Here is a 17353-nt window from a genome sequence, read left to right as displayed (position 1 = left end):
GGCCTTGCTTTAAGTACAGATACAACGATTTGCACAGGACTCAGGACGTGGCCCAAAGCCAATTCACAGGGTCCACTGGCTCTTCATGGCTCAGCTTCCCCTCAAGGCAGCCAAGGCTATCCAAGGGCAAGAGGCAGCACAGAGTCTCCCCCCTTTACTGCTCAGCAGCCCGTCCAGCCTGTCCCCCAGGATTCTCTCTGGCACTTGAGCCCCCACGGAGATGCTGGGCTGACAGCACAGAGCTGTGTGAGCTGGAAGAGCCTGGCGGCTTCGGCCCTGGCTTCAGCTCTGGCCTGGAAGCCAAGCCCAGGGACCCTCAGAGTCTGAGACACTCCATCTCCCGTCACTGGGTCTTTCAAGGAAGTGCTTGAGCAAGAAGTGAAGAGCACACAGGCCTGAAGGAGGTCAAATGGCTCGGGGTCACGAGGCCCAGTTCTGCGGCCACACCACCAGGGCCACCCCAGCCTAGTCACCTGCTTCCTCACTATGCGATCTCGGGCAAGCTATGTCTTCTCCCTGAGCCTGTTCCCATGCCTATCAAATCAAGCATGAAAATGCCAACTTGGAAAAGGACTTGCCAAAAACACTAATATGTATTTACATATACTACATAATATATATAAATATATACTATTTTGTTTTTATAAATATACATCCTATATAATAGATGTATTAGTATATACTATATAATAGACATATAAACATATAGCTATAGACACCATATAATAGACACATAAATATACATACTACATAATAAATACAGATAAGATAACAATGGCCATAAGTAATATGTCCTGGGCATGGATTGCTGGTGAGGCACGCAAATGCTTTCTAAGCATGATCTCACCGCATTCTCCCAGCTGCCGTTGGACAGGCTCTGGGACCATCCCACTCGGTAGATGAGCCCAAGGTGTAGCTGCCGAAGTCACCTGCCCTGTAAGCAGAGGGAACTTCTGTCTCTGCGTCTGGCACAGTATCTAGAACATGGACTTTGGGTGGTTATCTACCACATCTCCCTGCCCAGCCACTGCCTAACTTCGGAGAATGATGTGACAGTGAGAATTCCCACTTGGTCCCCCCACCCGACCCCTGGTGGCTGGAACAGTCACAGGGCCACGTGCATCTAGAAGCCTTCCTCTCAGTGTCACCAAACCTCCCCACACACTCTCTTTGAGCCAGCTCCAGGGACCACAGGTCATGGCCTTGCTGCTGTTCCTCCTATGGGGACCTCCCTCCAAACCTGGCCTTGTGCTGCGGCCAGCTGGGATGCTGGTCCGACAGAGACAGCTCACACCCCAGGAGTCAGGCCGGCTGGTACTCAGCGCTGGGCACCTGCCCCCAGACCCTTTCAGGTCTCCTCAGAGACTCTGGACTGGGTCTCCCAGCGGCTGGGGACACCAGGTCAGAGGGAACTAGGAGAACCCGAAAAGCAGTGCCCCTGAAGCAGCCTCTCCACTGTCGGCTGGTGCCCAGGCACTGGCTGTGCGTGCGTGCTGGAGCCCGGGTGTGCAAGTATGTGACGGAGAGCGAGTGTGCGAGCGAGAGGGTAGCGGATGTGAGTCCGAGGGTGCGAGTGCGTGCGTGGCTCCGAGTGTGAGCCGCTGCGATCGCAGATCGCGGTCCCGGGGCGGGCGGCAGGCGGGGAAGGTCTCCTCCCCCCACCGCGTTGAGAAATCTCAGTGAGTCACCGAGTGGTTCTGCATATTAATGAGCTCGCTCGAGGCGAGGGCAGGAGCGGATTTAAAAGAGGCCTGGGCGGGCGGAGGGAGGCTGTGGAGAGAGCCCGAGAGCGAGCGGAGCGCAGCAGCAGCAGCAGCAGCGAGCGAGGCTACCACCGCCGGGCCGGGCGCAGCGGCAGCGAGTGGAGCCAGGAGGCGCGCTCCGGGCAGAAAGAGCCTGCCGCCCGCCGAGCCGGCGCCCGAAAGCGTGGGCGCCCTCCCCGAGTCCCTGCTCCCGCGCCGTGGCCCCGGCCAGCATGAGGCTCCTGACGGCCGCGCTGCTCCTGCTGCTCCTGGCGCTGTGTGCTGCGCGCGTGGACGGTGAGTGCCTGGCACGTCCCTTGGCGCCGGCCCGACCCGTCCTGGGGAACCCCCAGCGCCAAGTGCTCAGCTGCCGGGGCTCCCGGGGATGCTGGGTGGGCACTGGGGACCCTCCAGGCGTTGCAAAGGCCACCCCTCGCGCAACTGAGCGGTCCCCGTGCTGCGCTCTCTCGCAGGGTCCAAATGCAAGTGCTCCCGGAAGGGACCCAAGATCCGCTACAGCGACGTGAAGAAGCTGGAAATGAAGCCAAAGTACCCGCACTGCGAGGAGAAGATGGTTATGTGAGTTCTGGCTCTCCGCTGTGTGTGCGTGCTGCCCTTAACCCGGTGCTGGGGCACGGCTTGGGGTTGGCTCGGGCTAACAAACCTTTCTCTCCGTCACTGGCAAGGCTTTGGCGGAGCCTTTGTAATTGCCCCGCGGGTCTTAAGGAGGCGGGCGCGGCAGTATGGAAGCGGGTTGGAAACAGGGTCACCCTCCTGTGGACCCAAAACAGCCTCCCGAGGAGCTCACCCTTGCTGGGATTCCAGTGGGTCGCCTAGGTGTGGCACTGCCCACCCTCCCAGGGTGATGAAGGGTTAAATGGCTCCCATGTCCCACCTTAGAACACCCAGCTTGAAATCATTGAAGGTACAGCCAGGATTGCTAAACTTGCACCCCAGCTGTAAGGTGTGCTGCTTTCTTGTCAGCTGGAGAGAGGATTAAAGCAACCACTGTCTCAAGTCCCTCAGAACCTCCTTTCAGAGCCTTTTTCTGATCTGGGGACCACGCGGGCTGTTTTTGTTTTGTTTTGTTTTGTTTTGGCTTCAAGTGATCCCATTTTAAGAATGAGCCTCGCTCCTCCAACACCAGCAGACCTCCTGGGAGTGCTGAGCAATCTGGGGAAAGGGCTCCGCTGGGGTTAACGGGCCGGGAGGCTGGAGCCCTGCTTGGTGGGGATGCGGGGAATATTTTAAAAAGTGGGGCAGAGCAAGAGAACACTGCGTTTCCTTGCGCCTCTGCCTTCCCAATTAACCACTTGAGGCCAGCACCACTGTTTCCCCATCAATACCCTCTTGGCCAGGAAGGGAGCCCTTGGCACAGCAGCTACCAAATATCTGACACAGACCATTGGTCCCTCTTCCCCTCCCCCAGAAACAGGACACACTTTATTCTCAGTCTGGGCAAGTGCCTTCCATTCACTGGCCCCGCTGGCCCGAAGGACTCTACACAGTGTCTGCAAAGCCAGCTCCCACCCTCCCCACGGCCACCTGGGGGCTGCACAATCGGGCTGAAGTTGGGGGAATTCAGAAAGCCCCTGGGCCTGGGCTGAACCCCTCTGCCTTCCTTCCTGGGCACCTGAGTTAACCTCCTATCCCTGCCCCTATGCCCTGCCCCTTGCCTTGAAGACCCAGAAAAACTGCCAGAAAAGCCTTTTGGGTGGGGGCCAGAGGTCACATAGTTTAGGGCCACCAGCCCCTCAGGGTGCTCAGCTCTTGGGGCTGAAGATGACCAGGAACATGGCAGGTTAACTTTGTAGTCCTCTCAGGGCTGAAAAAGTGCTCCACGCAGCCCGCTGAGCAACTGAGTCCTTGCAGGGCGGGAGGAGCAGGGCATGGGGTGCAGTGATACCCGCAAAGGACAGAACCCTCAGTAAACCGGTTTGTTCTTTTTCGTGGCTGCACTTTTCAGAAGAGAGAGGAATCTGACAGCCAGGCAAGTGCATACAGAGGCTTCAGGCAGCCTCGTGAAAACCTGCAGGGGGCTCCTGGGATCCGCAGGCAGCCACCCTCCCCTCAACTCCACCCCACACCCAGACCCTACCCCATCCCTGAAGGGCTGGAAGTCTTCCCCGCCTCAAACTCCCAAGACTCCCCAGATCACGCGAGGGATCGGTGCTTTCTGCCAAAGCAGGCTTTCAGCCCCAAAGCTGAACTAAAGTTTTCCAGCTCACCCCGAGTCACCCAGAAATCTCTGATGAGGCTCAGAGTGCAGCGTGCTTTGCAAGTGGGAATCCTTGCACTCAGGAGGATCCAGGAGAGCCAAGATGCTAGAAAGGGAAATTTGCTTCATAGACCCCTGAGCTCCTGCCTAAACCCTGGGGATCCCAGAACTGCTGATGACCGGGATGCAGGACAGAATTTCCGCCGAGTTGCTGGGGGCAGAAATTCTCCCGTCTTCACCCCGCAACCAAGTTCCAAAGTCCCTGAATTATGACTGAGCACCTGGGCACTGTGGTGGGAGGGCCCCAGACCTTCAGGATTTGAGGTCCTCAGCCTACAAAGTGACCTGACCGTGGGAGGGACTTCTCATCAGGCTCAGCCACGGCCTTTCGGGCCAAGTGCAAGAAGCAGCATTGCAGGCAGAGTGAGGCATATGGGCTGGATTCTTGCAGAGTGACTAGGTCCTATAGGCGAGGGGAACCAGACTCAGAAGCCTGGCCCCATGCTTGAGACCTGGCAGGAGGGACCCAGCGAGCCACAGGTCTTGGAGACAGGGCCAGCAAGGACAGAGCCCGGTCACCTGGCATGGGCATGAGACCTGTTCTTGCCCTGGGAAGCTCAGGCCATGGTGAGGGCCCTGAAAACTCAAGCACAGGGAAGGGAAGAGAACAAGTGACCCAGAATATTCTGCACCCCTTTCGGGGAGCAAGATTCAAGTCTCTGTGCCTGACAACCCGGAGACTAAGCCTTCACAGCAACCCTGCTCCCTTCCAGAACTTGGTCCCTGCATCCGGACCCGTCACTGTTAGGAACCTGCGGGTGGCTAGCTGACCTCTCCCTCCCATCCTGCTCCCATACCTCCAACCACCCCTCGTTGCCCCACACACCAGCACCCAGGCCAACATCACACCCTGCTCCTGCTGCGTGACCTCCCGGGAGGTGACATCCTTACCTTGCACCTTCCACTTTCCCATCTTCTCTAGGTGGCCCCTCAATTTTTTCTCTTTTTTGCTTTTTAGGGCTGCACCTGCAGCTTATGGACGCTCCCAGGCTAGAGGTCAAATTGGAACTGCAGCTGCTGACCTATGCCTCAGCCACAGCCATGCCAGGTCTGAGCCACGTCTTTGACCTATACCAGTTCATGGTCATGCCGGATCCTTAACCCACTGAGCAACACTAGGGATGGAACCCACATCCTCATGGACTCGAGTTGGGTTCATCACCACTGAGGCACAATGGGAACTCCCCGGTCCCTCGTTCTTGAAGACTGTCCTTCCTCCCCCATCCAGAAGTTTCCTCCTAAGCCCTGACACCCTGGCCCAGCCCTGGCTGAGAGGGGCAAGCAATTCCGGGCAGCAGTCTCACTTTCCACCCCTCCCGCCCCCACTCCAGCCTGGCCCTCCCCACACTAAGCTTGTCCTCAGCCAGCCCATCCTGCATGACAACTACTAATAACAGTACCATCCTTGTGCTAGGCTCTTTGCATAGACTATACCTTTAATCACCCCAATAACCTGAAGAGGAAGATCCTATTATCATACCCGTTTTACAGATGAACAAACAGGGTTCAAAGTGGCTACACAAGGTCCCACAGACAGATGTGGGACACAAACCCAGGCCCTACACTGGGCAATGCCTCCTGCTTCTCCACCACACGGCTAGGCCACCAGTGGGTGTTGGAACACAGGCTGATAGAGGCCTGAAGGGTGACCTTATTTTCCTGTTCAAGGGTGAGATAACTCGGCCTTCCTGCTCGGGAATCCAAATGGGCTGCAAAGCCAACAAGACTGAGCTTGGGGTCAGCAAATGCCCAGCCCCAGAACCATCTACAGAGGACTTAAGGGGAGCTGGGGTTGAAAGGATCAGGCAGAGACCTGGCATAGACACAGCATGTGGAAGCCCAGTCATGGAGCTCTTTAGATCCAAGGGATAAGCTTTCTTGTTTCTTGTTTGTTTTTTAATGGCCACACCCACGGCACATGGAAGTTCCTGGACCCGGGACTGAATACCAGCCGCAGCTGCCACCTACACCACTTTGCCAGATCCTTTAGCCCACCGCACAGGGCCAGGGATCAAACCTGTGCCCCTGCAGCACCTGGAGCTGCTGCAGTTGGAGTCTTAACCCACTGCACCACAGCAGGAGCTCCAAGGCATAAGGTCCTCTGCGTACCTTGCGGGCAGTGGCTCTGTCCCCTCTCGGCTGCAGGTTCAAGGGAGCTGGAAGAGTCCCCTGACCCTTGTTCCCCAAGGGAGGAAGGAGGGCCGTGGACAGCACCCTGCACGGGGGTCGGGGACTGACCATCCCATGCTCTCCGGGCTTCAGGGGAAAATGTGAGAACCCATCCCTTTGTACAGGGTTGGACCTGAAAGGGGAGCCAGAGATTAAGGGGACAAGCAGAACCTGCCAAAGAGCCAGGGAATGAGCTTAGAGTAGGGTCCCTTGAAAGGAGGGAGGAGCCCACAGCCTCTCAGTGCCCTGACTGGGGCCGACCAGGGCCACCCACGGGCCACACCAGGGGCTGTCATTCAGGCTTCTCAATCCTCTGCCCCGTCCCTGCTTTTCAGCATCACCACCAAGAGCATGTCCAGGTACCGAGGTCAGGAGCACTGCCTGCATCCCAAGCTGCAGAGCACCAAGCGGTTCATCAAGTGGTACAACGCCTGGAATGAGAAGCGCAGGTACACCCAACGCCCCTCCCTTCCTCCCTACCGTCCTGCCAGATCCAGACCTGAGACCCCTTCTCGGGTGTGGACACCCAGCACAGTAGTCACAGCAAGCTTACATACTCCTAGGAATGCGGAACTCACTGCTTAAGGAAAATTGTTGCTCTCTTGTTTTGGAAGTGGGTTTTTTTTTTTTTTTTTTTTTTTGGCTTTTTAGGGCCGTACCCACAACATGTAGAGGTTCCCGGGCTAGGGGTCAAATCGGAGCTGCAGCTGCCAGCCTATGCCATGAGCCGTGTCTGTGACCTACACCACAGCTCATGGCAACGCCGGATCCTCAGTCCACTGAGCAAGGCCAGGGACCGAAGCCACATCCTCATGAATCCAGTCAGGTTCATTACAGCCATGCCACAACGGGAACTCCCGATGCTCTCTTGTAAGCATCGAAAATTGATCCTTTGATGAACTAAAGTTTGTTTCATTCTAACTTTTATGTTATTCTTAATTCTTCTTATTTAAGTAACTTAAGTCCCTGGATTTCCCTTTGTCAAATGGCTGGCGAGCACCTGGCATGGCAGTCGCGGTGACTCACATGGTTGCGTGAAACACAAGTGCTTAAGTGACTGGATTTATTAGCTATACAACTGTAGGTACAACCACAAGGTGATGAGGAGAACTCCTTGCCAAGGATAAAGTCTCCCCTCAAGGGGCCCCATGCCCCCTGCTGCCCAGAAACCTGATCAGCTCCTTCCCGTGCAGGTGCAGGTACAGGGAGGGACCTTGGGTTGGACTCTTTAAAATGAGAGCCATTCTTAAACCTCAGGGGGCAGCGGTGGCCAGATGACCAGAGCCCTGAACCAGACCCCTGCCCTCCGAGGGCTGCTTCCCCATTATCAGAAAATGACTTCCCAGCTCTGACCTCCTGGGGTCCTGCGTCTGGCCTCAGGCAGGAGGCGAGGTCCTGGCTCTGTTATAATACAAAAAGGCCAGCCCGTCCTGCAGCAGACGCCCTCGTCACACATTCACGGCCGGTGTGCATCCGTATAGGCGGAGGACCAGGGAAGCGTGTGCACATGTGTGTACACACACACACACATGCACAGGTGAGTTTCCCAGGATTGGTGCCTGCACCTTGTCCTGAAGAGGGGGCAACCAAAGCTAAGCCGGGGTGGGGAGTGACTTGCCTGCGAGCACCAGGCAGGAAGCTGGGTTGCCCAGTGTCACCTTCCCCCTCCCCACAGTAGGTGCATATGCCACCCTCCCCATCGCCCCTCCCCCCGCCCCCCCAGCAGACCCTCCATCCTAAGCTCAGCCCATGATGTGCTCTCCCACAGCCGACACTTGGGCCCAACCCCGAGCACCTGAGCCTTTGGCGCTGCCTCCGAAACTGCCTTGTCTGCAATTGCTTGAAATAGAAAGTGATGAGAGCGAGAGATTATTTTCTATGAATCTGATGGGAACGAAGCCCTCTTTCTGGTCAGGGCAGGCAGCTCACATGGCGGACACAGGGCAGGTCCTGTCCGGCCTCAGCCAGGCACCCTCTTGGCCCTGCAGCATCAAAAGCGGAAGGAGGCTGCAGGCCGGGTCACAGCGGTGCTGGCAAGTGTTCATCCGACTGCTGGGGGTGATGTGGCCTTCTGTGCTCTGGGTCCCCACCCCTCCACCTGGGCCATGGCTTTGATGGCGAGGAGGCAGGTCTGGGCACATGCCGCCCTGCTCCTTCCGTTCCCGCAAATTCCACTGAGGAGAGCAGCAAAGTTGCCCCTGCTCTCAGGCCTCCCATTACTTCATTACAAAATGAGTTCAGCCCACCTTTTGGCATCTGAGGCATCCTGGGAGAGCATGGGGGCATTTCCTCCCCACCCCCACCCCTGGCCCACCGCCGCCTCTGCTCTCTCTGTCAAGGTTGAGAATGTGTCTGGGGAGATAAAGGAACCATCTCGAAGCCCTCTTTGCAGAGAGAGAGAGCACAGAATGAAAGGTGGAGGACAGCAAAGGCAGCCGGCCCAGGACGAGGGGTGAGACCAGAGAGCTCCCAGCAGCTCCGAGCCCAGAGCCTCTGCTGCCACCTGCAGCAGCAGCACTCGCTTTCAGGGTATCTCTGCTCATAAATCAGGAAGGAGGCGGAGGGACTGAGGGACGGGCTGAAGGTGACGTGTGGCCCCACAGCAGCCACGGGGCGGAAGAGAAGGGGTTTAAGTACCTAAAGAGAGACGGTTTGGGAGCTGAGGGGGAAGCTGGCTGGTGAATGCACTTGGGCCTCATAACGACAAGAGGAAGTGACCCTGGGCCACGGGCCTTGGTGACAGCCCCAGCCCCGCAAACCAGCCTTCAGTCTTCAGGCAGGAGCTTCTGAAACTGGCTTTTTTTTTTTTTTTTGGTCTTTTTTTTTTGTTTAGGGCCGCATATAGAGGTTCCCAGGCTAGGGGTGCAATCCGAGCTGTAGCTGCTGGTCTACACCACAGCCACAGCAACGCGGGATCAGAACCTACACCACAGCTCATGGCAACACCGGATTCTTAACCCACTGAGCCAGGCCAGGGATTGAAGCCACATCCTCATGTATGCTAGTTGGGTTCACTAACTGCTGAGCCACAGCGGGAACTCCAAGGAGGACGTGTATTCTCGAGCGAAATACAAAGAAAGATAGACGCCTGAATGGAGGGGGTCGAGGGCTTTGCTTCCGACCCTCCCTCCCCCCTCGCTGGAGACAGACTACAGCCCCACCACTGCCATTCAGCGTTCACTGCGTAGCCCTTAAGTCTCGTGCGCATCCGTGTCCTCATACACCGAGAGGGCTTGCTTCCGAGGGCCCGGAGGGTGGCAGGAGACGGCAGAGGTGGCGCCGTCTGGAAGGGGCAAAGCCAGGTTCGGGTGGGCTGCTGTGCCCATGGGAGGACCTCCTCTGAGATGTCCCCCTGCTTCTCCGGGGCTCCCCCGGGCCCGGGAGAGGCAGTCCCCAAACCAAGAGCCGAGCCGCTTAGACTCGGCCTGCCTGTTGCCTGACTCGTGTCCTGAGCCACTGACACGGCTGCGTTCTCTTCCCAGGGTCTATGAAGAATAGGGTGAAAAATCCCCCGAGGGAAAACGTCACACCGGTCAGGAGACGAGCAAAGGACTTTGCCGATTAAACAAACAAACCCTTTCTTTGTCACAGGCATAAGACACGAATTAAACATGGTTACCCAGCACTTTTACCGAGGGTCGGTGGTTCGTTTTATAGCTGCGAGCAAAAGGCTTCCAGATGTGAGAGCCTTCTCTTGCGCTCCAGACACCATCACAAGCTGCTTTTTACTGAAAAAGGGGGAAAACTCATGCATTTCCTTTGTTTAAAAAAAAAAAAAAAAAAAAAAAGGTTTTTTGGACTTACCCAGATATCACTATACATCTGAGCTTTCTAAGCGCCTGGGAGGGCAGGGAGCTTGGGTGAGACACTGCTCAGCAGCCTGGCTCCCTTCCCAGCACCGGAAGCTTCCCGCCCGGGGGTCCTGGGGCCTCGGCCCAGCTGCTCCCCTGGGCTCACGGTTGGTCACTGCTACAGGGGGGCTCGGCAGTGGCCCCCAGCTGCCGGGCAAGCAGGAGCAGATCTCTCCGCATCTGTTCTTTGAGGAACTCGAGTTTGGCCGCCCGAGAGACACGCTTCGTCCCCCTGGTTAATTTTGGCACACGCTAGGGATACATGGCCAAGATCTGGGGATGGCAAAGCAAACGGTCCTTAAGGCAGGGGTTGGCTCTTCTCTCCAACCTGAGAGTTTGGGAAAGGCTCACTGCTGCGAGAGTAAATGCTTTGAAAGCCGGGGACGTGCTGAGCCATGCGCTTAGCACGAACCTTGGGGGGAAACTCGCAAAGTTACCAACACAGACACGATATACAGCTACGGGCACACACGGTGTTGCCAAGGGAGAACCTTCGAAGCCTGTTTCTTTCCTCACAACGATGGCACATGCAGCACGAAAGGCATCATTCCACGATCCTCCACGTAATTCGTCCGTGCTGAACAGTGCAGCCCTCTCTGGAAAAGCTCAGATGACCACACGCCCTTCCCTTTGTAAATACGCTCTTAGGAAGGCCCGCTCTCTCTCACACACACACACACACACACACACACACACGCCTTCAGCATACGCCGCGCTATTGGGTCACGTGCTGTGTAAATGTCAGACACCATGAGCATTGCATGCCGGTTTCGTGTTCTTTCTAAGACAAAAAGAAAAGTAATAAAGTATATTTGAAATGTACCAAAATTCTAGACTACTGACCTTTTTTTTTTTTCCAATTTAATTAAGCCAGGCGGACAATCAAAGGGTCACCATGAGAATAAACAGGGACAAATGTACAAGAAGGAAAACGGATGTTCCCCAAACACCTGTCCTGCGGACAGAAAGTCAGGCCTCGGGGTTAAGTGACTCCCACACCAGGGGCAGGTTCATCAGAACAAGCAGGTTGGTGCGTACAGGACTGCAGCGTCACACGGCTGTCCCCATTTAGGGAAGGGAGTAGCTAGGGGACCAGTCAAGACCCTGGTGGTCCAGGGACCCAGGGCTCCAGTGAGGCTCAGGCGAGGGCAGGAAGTACCCACCTGGAGCCTCTAGGGCTCCAGAGTCAGGCTGTCTGGGAGCCACAGCCAGGGTGATGCTGAGGCGCGTGACTACTCCTACAAGAGGGAGATGCTGGGTGCACCCTGCGTGGCACCCCTGGTCACTGGAGGAGGCCATCCGCGGAAGGTGCCCAGGGCACCAGGGCATGGTGGGCACTTGGTGAACATGAGCTCCTTCATCATCCACAACGTCAGGCCCCTCTGTGCCCACCCAGGCCCCTCACCCTGCAGGACTGCCCGGGGACAACACACGTCTACCCTATCGGTACTTTTCCCACCTCACCAGGAGCCAGGCACCCCCGTCCCTTCACCTCCAAGGATGGTTTCCTGGCTCTGCCACCACTTAGGGGACACACAGAAAGTACCCGGCCCCAGCACATCGTCGGCAGGGCGCCACTGCGTCTTTCCCAGCACAACCTCATCTCTGGGCAGTGCCAGGTCCCACCAGATATGATCCTAAGGAAAGTGAGGACCAGAGAGGTTAGGAAAGTTGCCCGGGGTCACGCCTCACACCCCTCCCATCCCTGGCAGCCTCTTTGCTGAGCGGAGCAGGACCGGGTGAGTCGAGGCCACACTTGGCTGGGGCAATCGTGAATGTCCAGAGCGGTCCTGCCTTCCCTTCCTTATGGAGAAAGAAGGGAGCCTGGGCAGGGAAGTGCAGATGCCACAGACAGAGTAGGAGAGCCCCAGTGTGAGGGCACATACCAGGGCAGGGAGAGCAGGGAGCCCTGAGCCCGGCTAGCCCCCGATCAGCACATCACTGAGGCCTCACCAAGGCAGGGCTGCTGCAAAGAACTTGGCTGAAGGAGCCTCCCACCCTCCTCATGCCCAGCCCGCCACGCATGGGCCTCCCACCTGCCTGGCGTGGCAGTGGCAACAGCGGTGGGCACGGGATTCTGCGCTGCTCCTGAGTTCCAGGCTCCGCCCTCCACTCTAAACACACCACACACACCTGCTGCCGCTGCTCAGGGATCTCCTCTGGCCCGCCTCTGGCCCGCGCACCTCTTCCGTCACCCTGCTGGCCATGAGTCTCCTCCCTTCTCAGACCTCCCAGGTCCCAGACTGGATTCTTAGAGCAATGTCCCTTTACAGCACGCCCTGGGCACTCGCTCTGCGGCTCACCCTCCACCCTCCCAGCAGGGCTGCGCTGCAGGTGTCTGGGCAAGGGACGCAGCATGCACGGGAGAACAGACGGTAAGCAGAAGGAGAGCTGGCTTTCAAGCCCCTCTGTGCCAGAGAGCAGGAGGGGTGGGGCTTTTGTGTAAATGTCCCCTGTGGGAACTGCACGTCCCTCGAGATAAAAGGCCAGGCTTCCGTGGGTTGAGCTGGCCCCTGTCCTCCGACAGACAGGTGTAAGCCGGACAGCGAAGCATGGGCTGCCAGCCCCAACATGCCCCCAAACACCAGACGAGTGCCCTGCCAGGCCAGGAACTATGCTTGGCTCCAGCGAAGACACCCTTTCTTCTGCTTCCAGAGCTGCTTCCCATTGTTTTTCTCTCCTGGGCTTCCCAGCAGCCCTGGGAGGTGTCCACCAGGACATTCCAGAAAGGAGAATAACTCTGGGGCAGCAAAGCCAAGTCAGGCCACCCCAAGTGGCTCCCCGGGCCTCTCTGGCATGGGGAGCGGGGAGCACAGCCAGCTGCCCCCGTGGGCCTGACCTTCAGAGACAGGCCCTGAGCCCCCACGCTTCCCAAAGCAGGTTCTGAGCAGGGATGCGGTGCTGCCCCAGGCTTGACGCCAGGACGGCCGCTCCTCCTTGAGAGCTCTGGCCCCGCTCTGCAGCTCTTCTCCTCCAACCAACCAAACCCTCCCCCACGGAGCTTTCCCTGGGCCCCTCGGACCTGGGGTCGGGACTAGTGACAGAATCGCAAGCCCTGGGGAAAAACAGAGATGCAAGGCCTCCGTTCAAATGTGAAGGATTTCAGGGTGGCAGGAGCAGAGCATGAAACCCCAGCACAGGGCTCTGAGCAACTCACATGCCACATGCCGCTGGCACCAGCCCTTCTGCCATCCGGATGGCCCATTTGGGCCCTGAGTTATTACATGACTCGTGCTACAATTTAATACCTTTATTTTAACTTGAACATCGAATAAGATGTGTGGGGAAGCCATGGCTTACACCTTCCCGTGCAAAAACCTCCCAGGACTCGTGATGGCACTTAGGACAGACTCGATTGCCTTGAACTCATCTTAGGCTTGGGGAGCTCCCCGAGAGCGTGCCTCCCACACTCACCACTGAGCCCTGTGCTGAGCCCGTGAGAACGAAGGCTTGGTGAGGTGCCATACTTCACCCTCAAGGGCAGAGACTCTCAATCGTGACCCAGCCACTGTGCCATCACGAAGCATGTGCTCTGTGTCACACACCCCACTGGATGCCCGGGATGCATTCCCCCCACAAAACTCCCAGGCCACAAAGGAGACCAAGACGCTGCCTGCAACTGCCTCCGTCTAAGCATGAAGCCTGAGGGCCACCCCGCAGGCTCTGGGGGCACCCCAAAGAGGGGCCTTGCCCAGTCCTGGAGCAGGTAACTCCTGACTAACACCTGTCCATCGGGAGAGCGCTCATGGCAAACTGAAAGCTGTCCTAAGGCCACAACAGGAAGTCCTGATTCGCTCGTGTCTCTGACGTGGCCTGTGGCTGCTGTGCCCACGTGCCGCCAGGCGGGCCAGCAGAGACAGAGCGCCAGGGCGGGAAGTGGAGAGCGGGTGGGAATTCAGAGGGGCCTAGGGAGTACCAGCCATGCCCCAGCTGAACGTCCGTCCAGGGAATGAGGCACAGCTCCAACCTCTGCACCCGGCTTATCCCTCTTCTTCTCTCTCTTCCTCACCTCCTGCCCGGCCAGGGAACCATGGCTGGGGCCCCCCAACCTCTCGGGAGAGGAAGCCCACTACAGCTTTTCTGCTCACCCTCCCACGTGAGGAGGGCACCAGGCTTCCCCTAGATCCCTAGGGCTTTTTCCTGCCCTCCCCCTTTTTGAAATGTTAAATATTCTTGGAGGTCATTAAGGAAGCAATAAAACCTAAAGCGATTTTTTCTTTCTTTTTTTTTTTTTTTTCGTCTTTTTGCCATTTCTTGGGCCACTCCCACAGCACATGGAGGTTCCCAGGCTAGGGATCTAATCAGAGCTGTAGCCGCTGGCCTCCACCAGAGCCACAGCAACACAAATCCAAGCCATGTCTGCGACCTACACCACAGCTCATGGCAACGCCGGATCCTTAACCCACTAAGCGAGGTCAGGGATCAAACCTGCAACCTCATGGTTCCTAGTCAGATTCGTTAACCACTGAGCCACAACGGGAACTCCTACTCTTTTTTTTTTCTGTCTCCTTTGGGCCGCACTCCCAGCATATAGAAGTTCCCAGGCTAGGGGTCAAATCAGAGCTGTAGCTGCCAGACTACAGCACAGCCGCAGCAACACAGATCCAAGCCACGTCTGCGACCTACAGCACAGCTCAGGACATGATTTTCTTACCTTCAAGGTAACGTCTCCCTTGCTTCCTCCAAGCCAGGACACTCTGATCTGTGCCACCAGAGGGCAGCAAAGAGCCAGCAGCCCCCAGCCAAGGGCTGTGTGAGACCCGTGACCAGCGGGGCGGGTACAGTCCTCGTGGACTGTGAGCCAGGCCCTGAGCTGACAATCTTACACGCCTTATCCCATGGAGTCCTGGTGACAATCACAGCGGAGAGTCTGTCCTTTAGCTCCACTCCCCTGATGAGGATACCGAGGCTCCACAAGGTGAATATACTGCTGGTACTCACAGAGCTGGCAGGTGGTAGACACAGGATTCAAACCCCCATGTCCGCCTCCAGAGCAGGGCTCTTGCTCCCTGAAGGACACGTGGGAATGCCTGCTGGCCTCGGCCCCCAGGAAACTCTACTTGCCCCCGCCCGGGCCCCACCTACTGCTTACTGAGTGAAGACGAATCAGCCAGTTAACCTGAGCCACATGGACCACCAGCACGGTCAGGTGTGTTTGGGGTGTACCCTGTTTCTCCTTTCAGAAGCAGAGGCCTACAGCCACATGAGGCCCCTAGGGCCTCTCCCACCCATCCACGAAGCGAGCCCCCCCACTGCTCTGCCCCACTATTGACGGACACAAATTGAGCCTGAGTGCATACACACAAAGAGTTCCTGTTGTGGCGTAACAGAAATGAATCCAAGTGGTATCCATGAGGATGTAGGTTCAATCCCTGGCCTCGCTCAGTGGATCAGGGATCCGGCATTGCCATGAGCTGGCGTGTAGGTCGCAGACACGGCTCAGATCCCGAGGTGCTATGGCTGTGGTGTGGGTGGGCAGCTGTAGCTTCAATTGGACCCCTAGCCTGGGAACTTCCATAGGCCATGGGTGCAGCCCTATAAAAGCAAAAAAAAAAAAAAAGAAAGAAAGAAAATATTCAGCCTGAGTAGAGGCAACCAGCGATGTTTCCTGGCACCACCAAATAAGTTGAGTAAGAAAAATGACGATGCTATCAACGTCAACTCAACCTTTTAGTTGGAAACAAGCTGAAACCATCAAGATCTCGACCTCAAAATATTAATTCAAAGCCAAACTTAAAATAATTGGCCCTGGTTCACAAAGAGGAGAGCTGATATTCTGGGAGGGGTAGTGGGATGTCTAATGAGATGCAGGTGAGACGCTCAGCTATCACTCAAGGTCACTCCCCCAGAGCACAAGGGAAGATAAAGGCTCAGGCTTGTTCTTTCCACCCACGGTTTCATTGAAAGCAGCCCTCACACAGGAATCATTTCTAAATTACAAAGGCTTTTGTTCCCCTGAAATAATGGCCTGCAAAGACAAATTGGATTTAAGCATTTGCATTCGTACAGTCAAAAACAATTATAAACCAAGAAAATCATGAGAGAGACATCTTTTTTTTTTTTTTTTCTGTCTTTTGTCTTTTTTTTGTTGTTGTTGTTGTTATTGTTGCTATTTCTTGGGCCGCTCCCGCGGCATATGGAGGTTCCCAGGCTTGGGGTTGAATCAGAGCTGTAGCCACTGGCCTACGCCAGAGCCACAGCAACGCGGGATCCGAGCCGCGTCTGCAACCTACACCACAGCTCACGGCAACGCCGGATCGTTAACCCACTGAGCAAGGGCAGGGATCGAACCCGCAACCTCATGGTTCCTAGTCGGATTCGTTAACCATTGCGCCACAACGGGAACTCCCGACATCTTTTGATTCCTGTACAGCCGCTAAAATACCAACCCTGCTGACTGCCCCTACTTCAAGGGGTAAGAAAGTTTAATAAAAACAACTACAAGAACCAGGAGCTTTTTTTTCTTTTTTGGCCACACCCGCAGCATACATACATTCCCAGGCCTGGCACTGAATACACCCCACAGCTGAGACCCACATCATGCCAGATCCTTTAACCCACTGAACAGGGCCAGGGATCAAACCCTCACCTCCGCAGCAACCTGAGCCGCTGCAGTCAGGTTCTTAACCCACTGCACCACAGTGGGAACTCCAGAACCAACACTGACTGAGTACCTTCTCAACAAACTATGATACGTCCCCAGATGAAGAACCCCAGGCTTAGAGAAGCTGCGTGACGTGTCCGAAGTCACAGAGTGGCCAAGTGGCCTTGGGTAGGCTGAACTCTTGGTTGGCAAAGTCCTAGGTAGGATGACCATATGTCCTAGAGCAATTGTGGTCTCGAGTGGTTGGCCCAGTGCAATGGAGAAAAGGCTTCCTTTTCACACGCTTAAAAGAGTTCCGGTGTGATGGATAAATTACAGAACCTTCTTCCTACAGGCCTAGTAGGAAAGTACATAGGGTGCGGGGCTGTGTGGGGTCTAAGACATAGTCATCTTCTCCCCCAGACCACCTGAGTGGGGGTCTTTGGGAAGCAGTGGTGACTCTGAGACCCCAGAGAGCACCTTGGATGGAGACTCTGGCTGGGCTGTCCTCCGGTTTCGTGGGTCCAGCCGGGCCTCCCTCCCCAGCCAGACAAAGACAGGGGTGGACGTCCATGGACTGTTGACTGGGGGCTCACACCTTGGAGTCCCATCTGTTGAATGAAGACCCAAACCCAAGCCCCGCCCTCTTCTCTGGGTGCCCACATGAGATTCCGCAGACAATTAAAGCATCGGATTCTGGCTTCTGCAGGACAAAAGTCAGCTGAGCAGC

The 17353-nt window shown here is 56.4% G+C and overlaps 1 protein-coding gene across 1 annotated transcript; it reads left to right on the top strand.

Annotated features, from left to right (window-relative positions):
- On the top strand, nucleotides 1738–10868 carry CXCL14 (C-X-C motif chemokine ligand 14). The gene is given in 4 exon segments (NM_001244128.1): nucleotides 1738–2039; nucleotides 2216–2321; nucleotides 6525–6638; nucleotides 9672–10868. Coding segments are annotated over 4 exon segments (300 nt in total). The 5' UTR covers nucleotides 1738–1975; the 3' UTR covers nucleotides 9688–10868.

Source organism: Sus scrofa, chromosome 2, assembly GCF_000003025.6.
Source record: "Sus scrofa isolate TJ Tabasco breed Duroc chromosome 2, Sscrofa11.1, whole genome shotgun sequence".
Taxonomy (NCBI): domain Eukaryota; kingdom Metazoa; phylum Chordata; class Mammalia; order Artiodactyla; family Suidae; genus Sus; species Sus scrofa.
The sequence above is the reverse complement of the archived record's forward strand: the minus strand, read 5'-3'. Positions and strand labels throughout refer to the sequence as shown.